The sequence below is a fragment of the Thalassophryne amazonica genome, chromosome 1 (assembly GCF_902500255.1).
Source record: "Thalassophryne amazonica chromosome 1, fThaAma1.1, whole genome shotgun sequence".
NCBI lineage: Eukaryota > Metazoa > Chordata > Actinopteri > Batrachoidiformes > Batrachoididae > Thalassophryne > Thalassophryne amazonica.
The window spans coordinates 64339852-64361262 of record NC_047103.1 but is presented as its reverse complement, the minus strand read 5'-3'; the positions used below and the strand labels follow the sequence as shown (position 1 = coordinate 64361262).

Below are 21411 nucleotides of genomic sequence, written 5' to 3'. Positions count from 1 at the left end.
CTGCACAGCCATTGTCTTCAGCCAAACAGATCCTGCGGTTCACAGTGACACCGACCTTAACAGAATAGAAAATATCACCAAATTTAGACTCATTCAAAATATGGAAAAATTCCTCAATTGACAAAAGAACATTATGTATATACGGCAATGTTCACACCACGAGACAGAGAGAGAGAGAGATAGAGAATATGAATATTAAGGTAATAACTTAAATATTTCAGCTAACTAATAACACCAAAACCTTTAAATTAAATTGGTTAAAATTAATTAACAGTGTAGAGGACAGAGCAAATTAACTACACAAAACCATTTAATTAAATGCTTTGCTAAACCTGAGTTAGTCTGACTACAAGTGTCTTGCGGGTACTCAGTAGTGGCTGAGTTAGAATTTCTTTAATAAAAAACATGCAAATTGCTATTTAATTTAATTTTTTTTATTTTTATTTTTTTTTTAACTGAGCAAATCATTCATTTTTGACTGTGAAATTCTCCAAAGGATATTTCACTTCTGTGGGCTGATTCTCATTACATGGAAACTGAAATCAAAATGGCAGCATGGCTGCAGCTTTGAACACTGTTACAAACAGCCCCAGTCTCCCCTAACCATTATAACTGGTCCGCTGTACCAATAAAGATCACAGCTTTGACCCCCTAAAACAAGCAAACATCACTCATTCAATTTTATCTTAAATTTTCATCCTCATTTGCACACCAGGAGCAACATTCGGGAGTAAATCCTAACAGCTCATCAGCTCACTTGAGCTGAAGGCGAATCCGGAGCACACAGCAATCGTAAAGTCCTGAAGTTCTTCAGCTTACTCCAGCAAAACACACAGAAACAAAATAAATAAATATAACCCAAATGTTGGTGGGGTTTCTGTTTCCACCAAAAACAGCAGCACTTTGATAAATCCACGGGCGACCCTAGCCATTAAATTTGGCGATGCTGATTGGCCAAATATTTATTATTTTCCTTAGCAACATACACAATTGGTCATCTCGCTGCACTTCAAGCGGCTGATGAGTGAGCACCCAACAACAGAAATGATGCATCATTCTGTGCTTCTTTCAGTGGAAATGCACTGTTGAATGAGAGTCAGTTGGTGGAAATGTTGTTTTAATAATTAAGATTACATGTAGGCACATACTATTAAGTAAAACTGACATTGCTAATACTTTTTAAAAAATATATATATTTTAGAATTTTTCCCCTCCACCTCTGGGAGGACACCCCCTATTGGCCAGCTGCCACTGATTAATATCCTTATGTGAATTAAGAAGAGCACCTGCTTCTGATTTTGTTGTGTGAATGGTTCTATCACTTTATCACAGAGCAAGCACACAGGTGATAGTGGTAAGGAAAAACTCCCTCTGAGGAAGAAACCTCAAGCAGATCAGACTCAAAGGGGTGACCCTCTGCTTGGGCCATGCTACCGACACAATTCACAAAATGAATATACAGGAAATTTTGCTGGTGTACTGTTTCAGGAACAGATACTACACCCATCTCTGGACAGAGCCACACCTCATATAGAGAGAAAAGAGAAAAAAAAAAAAAACAGAATCAGGAACTCCACCTTGTAGTTCTCATAAAAGCCTGCAGATGTGATGTTTCATCATCCAACAACAAAACAAAAAAAAAAGTGAAGTTGATTAAGTCTTTGGCCAGGTTTGAAACAAACTATGTAAATTATAAGTCTGGACTTTCCAGTGTTTGACAAAACTCTGCTAAATGTTAAGATGAGGGAGCGGATTTGACTTTAAAATAACTTCAGTCATTTGCAAGAGAAATTGGAGACCCCTAATGCTGGACTGCTGTAAACCAGAAAATAGAACACTGCAGTAGTCCAGTCTAGAAGAGACAAACGCATGAATCAGGGTCTCAGCATCAGCCATAGACAGGATGGGACAAATCTTCGCTATATTTCGCAGGTGGAAGAAAGCAGTCCTCGTAATATCTCTAATGTGGAGGTCAAAGTACAACGTATGATGAAAAATTGCCCCAAGGTTCCTCACTTTGTCAATGTGATGTATGACACACGAGCCTAGGCTAAGCGTTAGCGGGTGAAATTGATGCCGATGTCTCACTGGACCAAGAACCATCATTTCAGTCTTATCAGAGTTTAAAAGTAGGGAATTGCTAGATATCCAGCTTTTCACTGATGTAAAGCAATCTTCTAAGGCAGGGGTGCCCAAGTTCGGTCCTCGTGATCTACATTCCTGACCCTCGTTTAATGAGCCTTCCATTGGATTCAGGTATGTTGGAGTAGGGAGACAACTAAGAGTGTCAAGAAGGTAGATCTCAAGGACCGAACTTGGGCACGCTTGTTCTAAGGATTTTATGTGGATGAGATTACCAGCAGTTTCGGCATTTATAACTGAGTATAATCAGCAGAGCAATGAAAAATGATCCCAGATTGCCTCGACATATGCACAAGGGGTGCTGTATAAAGGGGGAAAGCAGGGGGCCTAAGACAGACCCCTGTGGAACCCCAGATTTCATGTCACTAAGTTTAGAGGTAGTGTTACTGTACAAAACACAGTGAGAACGACTGGTCAGGTATGTCGTCAACCATGCAAGGGCATTCCCAGTAATCCCCAAAATGATTCTCCAGCCTGTCGAGTAGAATATGATGATCCACGGTATCAAACGCAGCACTAAGATCTAACAGCACCAGAACCGTAGTGGTGTCTGAATCCATTGCAAGCAGAAGATCATTCACCACTTTGAGAGCTGTCTCTGTGGAATGATATTTTCTAAAAGCATCCTGCTGTGGCTCAAAAAGATTATTTTCAGTAAGGTGGTCCACGAGCTGCTTACCTTGCATGCTTAGAGAAATCACCTGTGGTGTGTGTGTGTGTATTTTTTTTTTTATTATTATTCTGTGTATTGTAAGTATCTTTGATTTGAATCTCCGCCAGATCGCTCAGGTCCCTTGGGCAAGGTCCTTAATCTCCAAGTGTGCATTTGAGTACGTTGCATCATTGTAAACATGGCAATAGCTCAGTTGGTAGAGCGGGTCATCCTCTGACCTAAGGGTCGGCCGTTCGAATCCTTTTCATTGATGAACTCATCCCGTCTGCTGTTAATCAGTGAACTCACCTGATGGAGTTGGTAGTTACAAAGAAACCTGCACCTTCTTTGCCCTTTCTGGAGTCAGGTTGACACCTATGATAGTCTATTTACCATTGTAGCATTAGCACATATAGCATGATGTACAAGGTTGGTGTGCATCAGTAAATGTGATTTCTGTGTAAAACAGCAGTGGTGGGCACAGTTCACTAACCGCTAATTATTGAAGCTAATGTTTTCATTATCGGATTAGCTTTTCAGATAATTTTGAAAACCATCAGTGGACTAATTATCTACTGATGAATTTTGGTCCAATAATTTTTAGACCGCTAACATTTATGAAGTCTGACATCCAAGATTTGAGTGTAGTAGATGGGCAGTTCTATCCTCTGCAAACAGAGGAGAGTTAGTTTCAGAAGAAGCTGCTCTATCCTCTGCAGAGAAATGAGAACTGCTCACATAACAGAAAAAATTCATTTCTTTTGACCCCATGCTAGTTTGCTGGCAATATCACCCAAGTCATCCAGAGGCATACAGTATTAACTTATGGTTAAAATTTTAACCAAACTACTTTCGGACAAGTTATTTAAATTAACATCACGGCTGAAGTTTTATAAAGTGAAAATATCAGATATATGTTTTAGTTTTAAAGTAATGCACTAATTTTGATGGTTTTAGTGTGGACATGCTGTGTCCAGGTGCATTATGGGTAATCTAAGTACATTCACGACAGAAGAAATGCATTTGAGACGCTCTGATCTGGCTCCACACGGACAACAGCATTAAACTCTTTGTATATTGTGCCTAAAACTCTCGTGAATATATTCTCTGGGTTTATAGACATTATTGTGTTTTTTATGTAAATATACCAGAAGAAGCTCAGGTTGCTTCTCCATTATTTTCAGTTGAAATCATTGTGAGCTACAATTTGCTTCCTGTTTGCTCTTTAACGTCCTCTTGCTTATGTCAAACACTGTCTGTCGTCTTTGTTCTAGAGTTATATTTATACACTCAACAAAAATATAAACGCAACACTTTTTGTTTTGCTCCCATTTTGTATGAGATGAACTCAAAGATCTAAAACTTTTTCCACATACACAATATCACCATTTCCCTCAAATATTGTTCACAAACCAGTCTAAATCTGTGATAGTGAGCACTTCTCCTTTGCTGAGATGATCCATCCCACCTCACAGGTGTGCCATATCAAGATGCTGATTAGACACCATGATTAGTGCACAGGTGTGCCTTAGACTGTCCACAATAAAAGGCCACTCTGAAAGGTGCAGTTTTGTTTTATTGGGAGGGGGATACCAGTCAGTATCTGGTGTGACCACCATTTGCCTCATGCAGTGCAACACACTCCTTCGCATAGAGTTGATCAGGTTGTCAATTGTGGCCTGTGGAATGTTGGTCCACTCCTCTTCAATGGCTGTGCAAAGTTGCTGGATATTGGCAGGAACTGGTACACGCTGTCGTATACGCCGGTCCAGAGCATCCCAAACATGCTCAATGGGTGACATGTCCGGTGAGTATGCCGGCCATGCAAGAACTGGGACATTTTCAGCTTCCAAGAATTGTGTACAGATCCTTGTAACATGGGGCTGTGCATTATCCTGCTGCAACATGTGATGTTCTTGGATGTATGGCACAACAATGGGCCTCAGGATCTTGTCACGGTATCTCTGTGCATTCAAAATGCCATCAATAAAATGCACGTGTTCTTCGTCCATAACAGACGCCTGCCCATACCATAACCCCACCGCCACCATGGGCCACTCAATCCACAACATTGACATCAGAAACCGCTCACCCACACAACGCCACACCCGCTGTCTGCCATCTGCCCTGAACAGTGTGAACCGGGATTCATCCGTGAAGAGAACACCTCTCCAACGTGCCAAACACCAGCGAATGTGAGCATTTGCCCACTCAAGTTGGTTACGACGACAAACTGGAGTCAGGTCGAGACCCCGATGAGGACGACGAGCATGCAGATGAGCTTCCCTGAGACGGTTTCTGACAGTTTGTGCAGAAATTCTTTGGTTATGCAAACCGATTGTTTCAGCAGCTGTCCGAGTGGCTGGTCTCAGACGATCTTGGAGGTGAACATGCTGGATGTGGAGGTCCTGGGCTGGTGTGGTTACACGTGGTCTGCGGTTGTGAGGCTGGTTGGATGTACTGCCAAATTCTCTGAAACGCCTTTGGAGACGGCTTATGGTAGAGAAATGAAAATTCAATACACAAGCAACAGCTCTGGTTGACATTCCTGCTGTCAGCATGCCAATTGCACGCTCCCTCAAAACTTGCAACATCTGTGGCATTGTGCTGTGTGATAAAACTGCACCTTTCAGAGTGGCCTTTTAGTGTGGGCAGTCTAAGGCACACCTGTGCACTAATCATGGTGTCTAATCAGCATCTTGATATGGCACACCTGTGAGGTGGGATGGATTATCTCAGCAAAGGAGAAGTGCTCACTATCACAGATTTAGACTGGTTTGTGAACAGTATTTGAGGGAAATGGTGATATTGTGTATGTGGTAAAAGTTTTAGATCTTTGAGTTCATCTCATACAAAATGGGAGCAAAACCAAAAGTGTTGCGTTTATATTTTTGTTGAGTGTAAGATGTCTGAAATTCAGTTTGCGTTTCTTAAATTCTACGCAGCTTAAACGCAGCAGACACGGATTATCTGGAATTTTGTTTTGGCAAGTTTCCATGGTCTCTGCTGCCATCTACTGGCCAGTAGTGTTCATGGCAGTATTCTCCAGAAGTACTGAGCATCTGGGCACCAGTAGATGGCAGTGTTCTATTTATTTTGACACCGGTTATATCGGACAGTTGTCTAATTACTTGGCTTTGTTTTGCAAATGCCTTTTATTTACAAATAAAAAATGGCATATTTTACAAAAGCACAGTTATATGTAAACACCAACACACGACAAACCTCACACTAACGTGTTGGTTTTTACATAGAATGAATGAGTCAACCAATCAGTGTAACAGGAGTCACAGTTTACCCATAATCCCTTTGGCATCTGTCTGTGTTTATTAAAAAACTTCAGAATTAGTGCATTATTTAAAATTATAAAGATATATGTAGTTGCAAGTGTACCGGAGACAATACTGGAAGTTATCGGTTAGCTGTAGCTTCCGATAAATTTTTGGGTGGTTTATCGGTTTAGCTTTATAAAAGATCACTTTTCAGTTAGCTGATTATCTGTTATCAAAGCTAACTTTTTGGTTAGCTGTGCCCACCACTGCAAAACAGTAGTGTAATTGTTGAAAATGTATGCTTAATGTACTTTACTAGAATGTAGGAAATGTCAGCCATCTTGTTCTGTGTCCACCTGATCCTGTCAGATTTCACATGTTAAGCAGAGTCTGTCCTGATTAGTAGTTTTGTTGGGAGACTGTTTAGGAACACCACGAGCTGGTAATGCAGATGATGTCTGCTTATACTTGTCAGACTGACATGCGTCATGCTTATCTTTATGTTTTTTCTAGGTCGGACTATGTATGTGATTCCCTTCAGCATGGGTCCTGTAGAATCCAGTCTGGCTAAATATGGAGTCCAGGTACTGAGCAAGCACTTTATATGAAGCTGTGATTCAGGGATAAACTGGGCTGCAGCTGCTGTATGCCTAAAAAAAAAAAGTTTTTATGTTTCATTGTATGTACAGTTTGGCATAAATATACATTAAAATGTGCCATTCATCTGGTTATGTTCTGCTGCCTTTAGGTTGTGAGAGTGAACAGACTGTTGTTATGCGGTTTAATATGAAGTGTCAGTGTTGCATGTGTGCAAATTCTTATCCAATACAATTTCAGCAAATTAAACACTGATTGGGGTACTTTTGTTCCACAAGGTAGCTCTAATTACTAGCAACTGTCACATTAATGTTGATTTATGAGGAATGTTTCACAATGATTTCATTGCCATTTCATGAATATTTGCATTTTGTTTTTATAAGTGTTGATTCAAGAAAGATATGCTTTTGTCACTATAAATTAATTTGTTTAAGAAATTATAATAATTACTTCTTACTGGAAGGTTGCCATCATGGAGTGAAATAAAACCCCTTTTTCTGTCTTGCAAGGTGACGGATTCACCTTATGTTGTGGCCAGCATGAGGATCATGACTCATATGGGCACACCGGTCCTGAACAAACTAGCTGAAGGGGCGGAGTTTGTCCGCTGCCAGCACTCTGTGGGGCGGCCTTTACCACTCACAGGTACCATCTCCCATGCGCAAGATTTTGTATTTATATATTTTTCTTCTTTTTTTCTTTTCACTTGCATGACTTTTCCTTCAGTCCCTCATATTTACGCCTCCCCAATCCATCCCATGTGTTGTCTCCTCAGCCCCTGTGGTGAACTCATGGCCCTGTAACCCAGACAAGGTCTTGATAGCTCATCTGCCAGACACCAGGCAGATTCTGTCCTTTGGCAGTGGCTACGGAGGAAACTCTCTCTTGGGAAAGAAGTGCTTTGCCCTCCGCATTGCCTCTCGAATAGCAAAAGATGAAGGATGGCTGGCGGAGCACATGCTGGTGAGAAATGAGGATCCAGTGCTGACAGAACTAACAAAACAGCCTGTCACACACCAATGGCTGACATAAAACTCACAGAAACAGAGACCTTGTGTACTTACAAAACGGAGCTATCAGAAATTGCACTTGCACCTATGTTAACTAAAGAATGGCGGGCTGCTATGGCAAAAAAAACAACAAAAAAATGATCACATTTTTCCCCATATTCATAGATTTTTCTTTTCTTTTCTTTTCTCTCTCTCTCCTCACGATATGTAATTTAATAATGCTGCCAGTTTGAAAAGCCTGAAGAAACCAGAGCGTTATTATTTGAACTTTAGAATACTTTATGTACAAAAAATACAATAGCAATGTAAACTTTTAACTATGCAAGAAATATTTATCTGCCATAACAAAGCAATACAGGTTAGCCTGCCTTGTCTATATTATAGACAATGAGTGTGGCTTTGATCGCAGAGAAACTAAGGAGAGCTGACATTTTCCGTTTGGTATGCTTATGTATTTTGTGTCAAGGATGAATGCTGCAAAAACGCAAGGTTGATAGGACTAATATTTTTGGAGAAATTAGCGATATTAGTTAACAACGGTGAACAATGGACGTTATGCTGCAGTGCACCATGGGAGTTAAGGGTTTTACGTTTTAAATGTTATTGTGGTTCATGTTAGTTAAACAGCGTTGCTTGTGTTACTGATTTGTTGTGTTTTTGTAGTTCAATTGGTTTAGTCAGTTTAGGTAAATGTCATGTTACCGTTACCATAAGTGAGAACTGTAGTGCATTTGATGTCTTCTGCTACCAGCTTTGTTTGTGGGTATGTAAAAATACAAGCACCTGCTTGCAAAAGAATGCAGAAAAGACAAAAAAGCGTGTTTGCCTGCGTGAGTGCATGCCTATAACTTTGATCCCGGACAAACTGGGGAGCGCTGACATTTGCCGTTTGGTATGCTTATGTATTTTGGGTCAAGGATAAACACTGCCAAAACGGAATGTTGAAAGAGCTAATAATTTTGGAGAAACTGTGGATATTAGCCAACACTGAACAATGCACGTTGATAATTACACTCTGGACTCGCACGTCATTTCAGCAGGGGGTGGTAAATAATCTATATATTAAAAGCATTCGTGCGTACATGTGTGGATTGTTTTTTGTAAATTCAATGTAAGTACAGAATGTAATTGTAAATACATTAAAAATACATGGATGTGCAAGAAAGTGAAAACACATTTTTAAATTGTGGTCCATTTAAAAATCAAATGACATAATAGAAGTAATAAAATAATAATAAAAATGATGATGATAATAATGACGATAATAACAGTGTGCATATGATAACAAGAACCTAAACAATTTCTGAATACATTAAGAATGAAAAAATTATGTAATTAACAAGAAGTAAAAGGGTTGAGTTCTTCTTCTAAAAACTCTTGAGGTCTAAGGTTCTAAAGACATTCTGGACTCGCACACCATTCCAACTCATTATAGAAATTTTGCATGATTTATTACCACCCTTGGAAAAATTTCAGATACCTATTTTATAAACACTACCTAATCTAGAGCCCGTGAATCCCCACAGGCAACACCCATAGTAACTTGTAAAACTGAACCGTCACAAATTATTTGATTGACAGTGTGCAGTCCTAGCAGTGTACATTGTGCGTATGACAAAGCAGGTGATCTAATGAATCGCAATGTGCCTTCCAAATGCATGTCTCCATGCTTGAGCTAAAAGGTACAAAACTGCATTTCAGTAGCTTGTGTTCACATGGGATTAATATAACCTGAGGTAATTTATGTTGATAGTCTTATAGATGGTAAAAGGCACCAGAATAGTGGGACAAGTGAGTGCAGTTTGTAAAACTGACTGCACTCAGATGCAAAAAACCCCCAAACAAACCAAAAACTGAAAACTTGAAGTAATAATTACGTGACCCCTCCCCATACATACATGTTAGTCATGCTGTACACATAAGATTTTTGGAGACAGCAAATGATGAGGAACTATTTAGCAGCTTTGCTTGCGGACCATTCATCAATAAGGTGAGAAAATGGCCCCGTTTTTAACCCAAATGTTGAATGAACTGAAGACTATATTATTAAAGTAGAAATAATAATATTGGTAGCAATTGCTAAACTGAACAGTTGTGTTAAATTGACGTGATTTCAGAGTTCTTGTTTCTGATCAATTTATATAGACGGCCGCATCCTCTCTGTTCTCCTTTACAGCACTTGAAAAAGGATAGTGGGTTCTGCAGTGTGATAGCCGGTTAGATCTGTCCATATCATATCTTTACTCCTCCATTCTGTGCCCACCTCAGTTCTCTTTATTCTTTCTTTTTTCCCCTATTTTTTGAAAATTGTACAAGAATTTAACGTAAATTTGATTGTGATTCCAGTTTCGGATCGTTTAATCGCCCAGCCCTAGTAGCCAAAAGCTGACAACTCATCAGATTATTTCACCCCAGCAGTGCAGAGACGATGTTTCAGCTCTCAGATCTGCAATAAAGTTTTAAAGTATTTTAGTGCAATGAAAGGCATCAGCAAGATGATGCACATACAATCCCAATTCCAATGAAGTTGGGACGTTGTGTAAAATGTAAATAAAAACAGAATACAATGATTTGAAAATCCTCTTCTAGCTATATTCAATTGAATACACTACAAAGACAATATATTTAATGTTCAAACTGATAAACATTATTGTTTTTGTGCAAATATTTGCTCATTTTGAAATGGATGCCTGCAACACGTTTCAAAAAAGCTGGGACAGTGGTATGTTTATTACTGTGTCACATCACCTTTCCTTCTGACAACACTCAATAAGCGTTTGGGAACTGAGGACACTAATAGTTGAAGCTTTGTAGGTGGAATTCTTTCCCATTTTTGCTTGATATACGACTTCAGTTGTTCAACAGTCCGGAGTCTCCGTTGTCGTATTTTGTGCCTCATAATACGCCTCACATTTTCAATGGGCAACAGGTCTGGACTGCAGGCAGACCAGTCTAGTACCTGCAGGCTTTTACTATGAAGCCATGCTGTTGTAACATGTGCAGAATGTGGCTTGGCATCGTCTTGCTGAAATAAGCAGGGACGTCCCTGAAAAAGACGCTGCTTGGATGGCAGCATGTGTTGCTCCAAAACCTGGATGTACCTTTCAGCATTGATGGTGCCATCACAGATGTGTAAGTTACCCATGCCATGGACTATTGGACTATATTTTTTCACGCAGTTGTTCACAAAGTGGTGATCCTTGCCTCCTCTTTGCTTGTGAATGGCTGAGCCTTTTGAGGATGCTCTTTTTATACCCAATCATGACAATGACACTCACCTGTTTCCAATTAACCTGGGGCCTGTACTATGAAGCGGGGTTAACTTACTCAGATGTAACCCAGGGTCAACCTCTTAAACCGGGGTTGACAAAACCTGGTTCCTTCAAGTGGTGTTAATCGGTACTACGACGCTGAATAAGATGTTGATTTGTTGAACCTATGTTAACCTAAGTGGAGTTTGTGCGTGTTCACATAAAAGGGGCAGGTTGCAGCACACGTCACCATTTTTCAATGATGGCGCGGTCACCTTACGTTACCGAAGAAGAATGCACGATTATTATGCGGAGCTACAAGGAATTTAAATTTATGTTAAGGGGGAAATCGAACACATCGTCTGCTAATAAAGCAAGACAGGCTTGTTGGCAACGTATTGCTGATCGGGTAAATGCGTAATTGTTCTCCAAATCTGTTACAGATGAATAACCTGTGGAATGTCTAATATGTGTAAAAAAAAAAAAAATTACCTTCTTTCATTAATTACGCCCAGATGCAACACAATTCAGAAGTGGGCATAGGCCTACTAATAAACGTTAGGTTAATTTAATGTTTCCTAAATAGGCTACCTTGACTGTATGATTGCTATTCCTAATCCTCTCAATATTTCAGATGCAATAGCAGTGCCAAACATACCTGGCAGCAGGTGAAGATGAAATATAAAAACATCCTTCAGAACGGTAGGTTTATATTCATAGCTTGATAAGCCCCACTTCGCCTAATTAATGGACATGCATTAGACCTATTTTGATATTAGTAATTACCCGCGATTGCATAAAACCCTTCTTTGATTTGCATTACGGATAAATGGCCAGGGAAAACGACAAATGCATCCAACAGTTTAGATAGAGCAAGTACTACCTTGCGAATCATACGACATACAGTATTCTTGCTCAGATGTTCAGCATCACCGATGGAATACATAAATTGTCCACTGGCAAAATAGGCACAAGGCACATTATCTGCTCAATCGTCGGGGCATTGCTACACTGTAAAAAATGACTTTTTTGTACAGGAAAATGCTGGCAGCTGTAGTTACCGGGGAATTCCTGTAAAACATACAGCAGCACAGTAGATAACATTACAGACATAATATGTATATGGATTTACAGTGAATGAACCACGGCTGACTCACATTAAAAGAACTGTTAAATCTACAAACAAGAGCTATCTTTTTTTTTTTTTTTTTTTTTGTACATTTAACTGCTGTATGTTTTACAGGAATTCCCTGGTAACCACAGCTGCCAGTGTTTTCCTGTAAAAACAACAGTGTACGATGGGTGATGTTACAGACTTCTGGCCTGATCAGCTGACAAAGATAACGAATTCCCTCGGCTGAGAATCTATATCTTTCATGGAGAATATCGTCCGGGTATGTCAGCAGATTCTGGCGGCCTTTAAAAACCCTCGCCCTGCGGAGAGAGCCCCTCACAATTTGTGCCCCAATATCAAACGGATCATCCAGGTAGGCCGGCATTGTCTTCGGAGTGATTGACCATGGATGGACGGTACTTATAAAGGGAGTGGTTAAGCGAAAACCTCAAGCTAACTGAGAACATAACCTGCTCGGAGCAGGTTTGGCACGCAGTGTAAATTGCCATGGCAGCATACCTATCACCATAACCTATCCACCTTTCGTAGTACGGGTTAACTGGGAAGTTACTCCACACGTCATCAACTTACTCCCGAAGTTACCCTGATAAGCCAGTAACCCCGCTTCGTAGTGCAGGCCCCTGTTCACCTGTGGAATGTTCCAAACAGGTGTCCTTTGAGCATTCATCAACTTTCCCAGTCTTTTGTCGCCCCTGTCCCAGCTTTTTTTGAAATGTGTTCCATTTCAAAATGAGCAAATATTTGCACAAAAAGAAAAAAGTCTATCAGTTTGTCTTTGTGGTGTGTTCAATTGAATATAGGTTGAAGAGGATTTGCAAATCGTATTCTGTTTTTATTTACATTTCACACAACGTCCAAACTTCTTTGGAGTTGGGGTTGTATATTTCACTGGGCTGTCAGAGTATGATATTCATTTCAAGATGTAGGAGTGGTAGTGTTAATAGCTAGGCCAATAAAATAGAGATTGTTAATGTAGCCTTTGTAGGCATGTGTTTCTCAGAGTATAGTTACCTTCATTCCATGACATTTTAGTGATGTTATCATAATGTCACATCACAGATATGGCTGATGATTAGCTGATTGAAGTTTTGGATTACCTCTCTAACCCTATGTATTGGTTGTGGAGGTATGATGGACATTTTACCATCATTTGATGAAGACGTAATCATAACATTACTCATACCATTTGATTACAGATGATTTACTGATTGTAAAACCGTCTCTTTCTCTATTTTTTACGATGCTAGCCTTTGACTGATCTGCTCCAAATGTTAATCATCTGGAGACACTCGCCTAAGAAATATTTAATCAAAGATTGGAGGAATGGCATTTGTCCGTTTTCAAGTTATTTTGTACACAGACCGTGTTATGGAATTTCTGTGATGATGTTCAGCTTAAAATGAGACAAACGGTGAAGGAGGATTCAGGAGTCAGACATATCGATGCAGAGGGATTTATTTTTGATCAAAGCAGAAACAAATCAACAAGGAGGGGGTGACCCTGAGCCGGTATGCCCTGCGCTGATGACATGAGGAAACATCAGTTTTTCTCTCCACATCCCTCCTTTTTTTTCCATGAGATCAACACTACCACTACTGATACATCAAGTAAAACAATAACAAATTAACAAAAGACAAATACTTAAGTAATTTAAGTAATCAAACCCAAATTAATATTCTAGCATAAGTAATAACAGGTGAGCCCCATTAACTCATGCACATTTAAGTCGTGATTCAGCTTTACACACTGTAAAGTTGTGGACCCCGAAAATTTAGACTACTGCATAAAAGTCCATTTTGATTTGACTGTATTTGGAGTGATTGTCAGTGCAGATGATTCTGGACAATGATTTCTTCTTCTTCCTCCGGCTTCTGCAGGTCAGCGATGAGAGCAGACAATTCTCTGCATAAGATTCCTGACTATTCAAAGTTTTGGATGTGGCTTGAATCGTCCACACAGAGAAAGCTCTCAGCGCTGACATGCAGCAGCCGTACAAAGAAGAAAGGATCCTGAACCCACTCCAGATGAAGAAATCGTCATCATCCAGGAACAAATTATGCTTCAAATGGCCGAAACTGAATGAATGAATGAATTTATTTGGCACACACACATACTTAACAAAAAATCTCATAAAACAAAAAGAAAAAACAAAAAAACGTAAACATTTTCCCAGTTTTGTGCGGCCAAAATGGTTTTGGCAGAAGCAAAGGCTTATAAACACCCACCCCTTGTACCATTTACTATACCAAGATTATTTTACCAAGATGAAGCAATAATTTGTTTGAATCAAACAATTGTTTGAACCTATTGTAATGTGGCAAGGTAAACTGATTTTTTTTTTTTTTTTTTTATTTGGTCAACTTCAGTAACTCGTGGTCAGATTTGTGGGTCTCAGCTCAACCGTAGTCTGTAAAACAAAACATTAAAATCAAGCAAACAGAAGGCATATAAAAGTATAGAAAACATCAAGAGTGGTTCTCTTTGCATCATTTATAAATGTCACACATAGACTTTCCCTTGTCTTGCAGCACCTTCAAGGTAAATAAACACCTCCTCTAGACAACACATAATAATGTGTCACATCTTACCAGTACCACTATTTGTGAGTACGTACCCCAAAGACATTGAGTCAGTAGGTACAGAGCAAACACCTCTTCTGCCTTTTAGCCAATCCAGCAATGGAGCAAAAGAACTCAGGGTTCTCCCCAGACAATGGAACAATGGTGCCACGTCATCATACTGCCATCTAGCGCCGCTATAGTGTAGTGTCATCTTGTGGTGTTTTAGCAGTAGACTTGGTGGGAATCTGTAATGCCGCCTTCACACCAGACGCCACGCGACACCACAAATTCGCATCCATCGCCGGGATGTGCCACCATTGCCCGGTGTGTCGCTGTGCTTGAGCCGTGTTCACACCGGATGCCACGCGACGCCACAAATTCATCATTTGCTGCGGGAGCTGCATTGGGATGACGGCCGCTTTCAGCGGTACTTCTGCCTCTCTAGGACCCAGTTTGAGGACCTCCTGTCCCGTTTGCGCACGCATATGTGAACAAAGAAAAAAAAAAACTGGCTGCTGCTGCAGTTCCTCGCTCTCCTCTCCAACTCTGTCATAATTGTGTTATAAACCAGTCACTGTTTGTCTTATTATACATCTGTGTAGTCAGTGCTTAATTTGTAAAGTGGGAGGTCCCGGAGAGCAGAGGATGGGTGGCTCCGGTGCAGAAAAACAAGAAGGGGCGGGGGGGGGGGGGGCTTGCGAACAATGCTGTGCGCCACACTTAAAATAAAATGCATACCCATACAAACACGCACACACACCTTCACAAATGACACTAACACCCTGCCTTTTCCTCAAAAATTACTACATTTATGTTTGCTGTCTGTCTCTGTACTTTTCTGTCACTTTTGCGCTCTTTTCATACTTTTCCCTCGTTTCAAAAGTCACCGAACGCACTTTACCGTAATATATGCAACATATAGCATACTGTTGGAAAGCACGGGTTCTTGGCTTGCTGTCAGTGTTGGAATTTTTCAGAGTGAGGGCTTACATGAGAACTTACGGTAATGAGAATCAACGGCGCACTAGTATGAAACTTCTGTGTTTTTCCTCTGCGTTATGACATCACAGGCTTACGTTTACCGTAATACACCATATATCATTGGAAAGCCCTTGGTGTTAGCTTAACAATGCACTTTGATACATATGGAAAATATGGTGTGGGCGTCATCGCCGTAGATAAAGGGATAAATAGCTGGCGGAGCCAACGTCAGAGGTTCCGGAGCGCGCGTCCGAGGTTCCGGAGCACGCTCCGGCTTGCTCCCCCTCAAATTAAGCCCTGTGTGTAGTTAATAAAATTATTTCATGGACGATTCATTCGTGCGCGCACATGTGAACAGAAAAAAAAACTGGCTGCTGCTGCAGTTCATCGTTCTCCCCTCAAATGCTGTCATAATTCTGTTAAATAAGTAAAGGACAAAAGGGACATAAGTCCTGCTCACAGGCTGGCTGCCAGAGACAGGACATGTCCACATCAAATATAAACTCCAGACATCTCCACGTCACTACATATCCAGTCCCTGATTGGTCATCACAGCATGACGAGACAAAAAAGTTCCGATTTTTCAACTTGGGGAAGAAGGCAGCGCGACGCGATGCAATGCGATATCACGCCGCAATGCTCAAAATCGCTTTATTCGCATCCATCGCGTCGCATTACCTCGCTTGGACTTTTGCGGCGCCACAAAACGTCATTCCATAGGGATTACTTGGCAACCTCTCACCGCCATCACTCGTGTGGCGTCCGGTGTGAACGCAGCATAACGGTGCGCAAACCCACTTTTGCAGGAAATTTCACATATACAACTTCGGGTCTTTATTTTATCCTGTTTGCATCCAGATGACACAAACCATGACAAAACAAGTCTTGCACAAAGCCAGATCTTTTGTTTCGTCTTGGCGGAGACCGCAGCCCGTGCGGTGCACAGTGATCGCCGGGCCATCTGGAGAGGAAGCACAGTGGCGCCCATCATACGGAGGCAGGTGCACAGCCGACTCGATCAACGCTGTCTGCTGCGGGATGCCTTTTCTGCATCTATGCTTAACAGAACAGTGCTGCTTTTCTCTCTGTATGTCCTCTTTACTATATACAGGGTTTTCCTTACGTTATCATGTGTCTGGTGCCCATGTATGAACCCATCTGATCTTCGTCAATTCATTCTAATATAAAAGTATTTATTCTTCTGGAAGTTATTGATGTATATATTTTACAGTCCATATTTAATACAGAAATCAATGTATAGCACAGCATTCCTTGTTTGGGAATAACTGATAGTTTACTTAAATTTTTTTATATATCAGACAGGCTTTTAGTAGAACATTATTTTTATAATTTTATGTTCTTATGTGTCCTGTTATTATTTTTATTTACTCTTACCGTAAGTTGGTCTATTTTACTCTTCTTTGTATCTTCATGTTTATTCAAAACTGTGACTCGGTCTGATCATAGGCTAAGAACGATACTACAGCCTCTGTGACGGTGAACAGGGAGACTTTTAGGAAGAAAAACGGCAGAATGGAATTCAAAATTCTTCAGGTACCGAGATTTTTGGGGCTGGATAACGGCATGTATTATTTCCATTCTTCTATGTTTTAAAGGACATGTTGCACTGAAATCAGAACATTGCCGAGTGTGTCTGACAGCATTTCTTAGAGGAAACCGCGCACTTGAATGCTAACGTTAAAAACGGAACCACAGATTAATTACAAAGTTTACATAAGTGTGATATTGTGTTATGATGAGTCATTTTTAAGTGATAAATGTTAATTTTGATGCAGTCACGGTAAAAGCAGCCGCTCTCCACTGTGCAAAAACGTGTGCGGTGTGCGCTGCTCCATTACAGAACAGTCTCACTTCAAGACAGACTCTAAGTAAAATAAAAATAAACCCTACCAGCTCCACTGAGAAGAAGGGGAAAAAAAACTCAACAGTCATCCACTTGTGATTTCCAAAGTCCACTCCACCAAAGGAGTCCTCACGCACATATCGCGTACGATCGCCAGCCGGTGTTGAGGAGCTCTTCTCAAAGTTCTCTCACAATTAGATAGGAAGTCCATTATCTCTGAAAATAACGTATTCTGACTTTGTCGCAATGTAAAAAAAAAAAAAATGCATCTGCATGTCCAGCCTGTACAAAACAGCGTCAGGGAGACATTCCGCGTGCACGCTCACAGTGGGACTAAAATAGTGTCCACTGTCCAGCAACACAAATAGCAGAATCACCACACATTAGAATCCAAAATCCAACAGACTCTGAAAAAAAATCAGTTTTGGGGTGAAGTGTGTCGCCTCCTGTCTCTCTGTACAGCCTCTGTAAATCCAAACCTCAGAAGCTTCATTATCAGATGAAGCAGTGTTCATTTCGCTGTCTGTCAGCCACCGGGATGTTTCTGCTTTTCCTAAAATGTGCATCATGTGCTGAGAAATGCCAACAAATAGAGAGTAATAAGGCGATTTCCAGAAATGCACCTGCTGACTCTGGGAGGAAAGCTGGACCTTTTGTTTTTCTATTTTTATTTTTTGACAGTATAGAGGGGTGTCAAAATCTGAATCACAAGGACAAGGTGAGGTTTTCACACTCTGAAGTGAATGCCCCCAGCCTGGTAATATTGTGACTTGGGAATTCAAACTTTTCAGATTTATGAAGGGGAAATGTGTTTAAAAAAAAATGGAATCTCACACATTTTAAATGGGTTGGCTAAAAGACACAAGAGGCTGTCTGGATGCAAAGAATAAAAAAACTGAACATATCTCCATGGCTGTGCAGCCTGTACTGTTTGAAGGTGATACAGCCAGAATTGAGTTTGCATCTGGAACAATTGTTGTTAATAACTGTGTAATAGCCTGCAGATCTTGAACAAAACTCCACCCATCTGGTCTACTTGGTTTTGGAATTGGCAAAATAGGTGTTACAATGCCTTTTTTTGGTCACATATTTTAGCAAAGTTTGTAATACAATTATACAGAACAACATCAACATGCCTGGGTGGCACATTTTTATGAATTATTTTGCTTAAACAATGCCCATTTTTTGTCCTTTTGTGATTCCCATAGTCTCAGTCTGTTAGTTTTTGAATTATATATGTCCTCTATTGTAGCTATCCATTGATCTCTTGGTGGCACGTCCGTCTTCCCCCACTACCTCATTATACACTTTTAGCTGCTATTAACATGATCTTTACCAAATATTCGTAACATTTATGAATAGTGCCATCCCAAAAATTACTCAAAGAAGTTTAGGTTTCACTGGAATTGTATATCCCAAAACCTGGCACAGGACATTACAGATAGTTTTCCAAGCGTTTTGGACATTTCCAAAAGATATGAGAATAGCAAACATCCATCATCCCACATTCTCTGCAGCATTTCTGATGCATCTGTAACTGTTTAGTTTTTAATTTGGGTGTAATAAAGGATCGTACAAGTTTTTTCCAGGCAAACTCCATCCATGTCCGAGAGCTAGTAGTTGTATGATGAAATTTCCATGTCTAGCCAATCCATATAATCAATTTCTATTTTAATTATTTTTCCCATTTTATTTTCACTTCTTGGGTTGTATGCTTATCAGCATCAGTGCTTTATATAGTGCTGAGATTATCCTAATATTGCTGCTTTTGTAAGCGTTCATCATTATTTGAACAGCTTCACTCTTGCATGAAGGGACCCACCTGTATTTTTTTGTATTTTTTTTATAGTAGTCTCTCATTTGAGGATAACTGAAGAAATCATGTTTTACAAATTAGTATATTTGTCAGCCCTTGGAAACCCTCCAGCTTTCCATTATTCTCCAGAACACACCAAGCTGTGACTCCCTTAGTTATCCAGTGTTTATAGTTTTGGTCCAGTTTAGCTGGCATAAATTTATTATCATATGCTATCCATTTTAATTGTGTTGCATGTTTTTGAATTTTATACTTCACAAGCATTCTGTACCAGTTACAAAATGTGCTTTTAGTTATTACATCCAGATAGCTTTTATTTCATTCAAAAGAATCTTTGTCTGTGAGGAAGTTTTGAATCGAATGTTCAAATGTTCCAATTTTAATGTTTGTTTCACTTACCACAGTAATATGGATTACACCAACCCTATATATAGTTTCATTGTGCAGCATAATGATATTCTTTCAACTTTGGTAATGCCATCCCTCCTTTCTCACTGGGTAGCTGAAGAGTTCCATACTCTCCCAAATAAACCTGGATAGTATTCTGTCCCATGTTGTAAATAAAATTTCTGTGACCTCTACTGGCAGAGCTTGGAATAAATACAGAAATTTAGGCAAGTTGTTCATTTTTACTATTTCAACCCTGGAGCTCAAATCTAAGGATAAATTGGCCCATCTTTCTAGATCTTTCTGTATATTTAATTGGACATGTAAGTAATTTTTGTTATTGGTGTATAAAAAATCTTTTTTCTTAACCCCCCCCCCCCCCACCAAGTATTTCATTGATTCCATTTTCCAATTAAATTTGTATTCAGAGGGTATGTAATTTTAGAATTTGGGTTTTTGAAATGTTTATTTTATATCCAGATTGATATCCAAATGTTTCCAGGAGCTTTATCAATTTAGGTAATGATATATTTGGTTGTTCATGGAATGCTGTCACATCATCAGCAAAAAGCCCAATTTTATGTTGTACTCCATTTATTGTGACCCCTTTAATTTCCTGATTTTTTTTTTTTTGTCATATCGCTTGTGCCAGAGATTCAATAAAAATTGAAAAGAGTGTAGGCGAAAGCCCACATCCCTGTCTAGTTGATCTTTGTAAAATAATTTTATCTGTAAGGTTTCCATTTATATTTATTCTGGCAGTTGGCTGACTATATAATGTTTTAATGATTCCCACAGATTTATTATTAAAACCCATTTTTTCCAAACTTAGATATAAAAAGTTCCAATTGACACAGTCGAATGCCTTTTCTGCATCTGGACTGTGGATGACTGGATGAAAGTCATATTCAGTGATGAATCTCGAATCTGCATTGGGCAAGGTGATGATGCTGGAACTTTTGTTTGGTGCCGTTCCAATGAGATTTATAAAGATGACTGCCTGAAGAGAACATGTAAATTTCCACAGTCATTGATGATATGGGGCTGCATGTCAGGTAAAGGCACTTGGCTGTCATTACATCATCAATAAATGCACAAGTTTATGTTGATATTTTGGACACTTTTCTTATCCCATCAATTGAAAGGATGTTTGGGGATGATGAAATCATTTTTCAAAATGATAATGCATCTTGCCATAGAGCAAAAACTGTGAAAACATTCCTTGCAAAAAGACACATAGGGTCAATGTCATGGCCTGCAAATAGCCCGGCTCTTAATCCAATTGAAAATCTTTGGTGGAAGGTGAAGAAAATGGTCCATGACAAGGCTCCAGCCTGCAAAGCTGATCTGGCAACAGCAATCAGAGAAAGTTGGAGCCAGATTGATGAAGAGTACTGTTTGTCACTCATTAAGTCCATGCCTCAGAGACTGCAAGCTGTTATAAAAGCCAGAGGTGGTGCAACAAAATACTAGTGATGTGTTGGAGTGTTCTTTTGTTTTTCATGATTCCATAATTTTTTCCTCAGAATTGAGTGATTCCATATTTTTTCCCTCTGCTTGGTCTAAAAAAGTAACCGTTACTGACTGCCACAATTATTTTTTCCTGATTTCTTATAGTGTTTTTTAAAGCCAGAAAGTTGCCATTTGAAATGACTTTAGTTTTGTGTCATGTCTGTGATCTGCTTTTTTTGTACAAAATTAAACAACTGAATGAACATCCTCCGAGGTCGGTGATTCCATAAT

At 39.8% G+C, this 21411-nt stretch overlaps 1 protein-coding gene across 1 annotated transcript in view; it reads left to right on the top strand.

Moving 5' to 3' along the window:
- Nucleotides 1-21411, top strand: part of pck2 (phosphoenolpyruvate carboxykinase 2 (mitochondrial)) — a 74815-nt gene that overhangs the window by 41074 nt on the left and 12330 nt on the right. The window contains exons 4-6 of the mRNA XM_034171219.1: nucleotides 6580-6650; nucleotides 7173-7308; nucleotides 7439-7626. Of these exons, the coding sequence (XP_034027110.1) occupies nucleotides 6580-6650; nucleotides 7173-7308; nucleotides 7439-7626 (395 nt within the window). The remainder of the gene's footprint in view (nucleotides 1-6579; nucleotides 6651-7172; nucleotides 7309-7438; nucleotides 7627-21411) is intronic.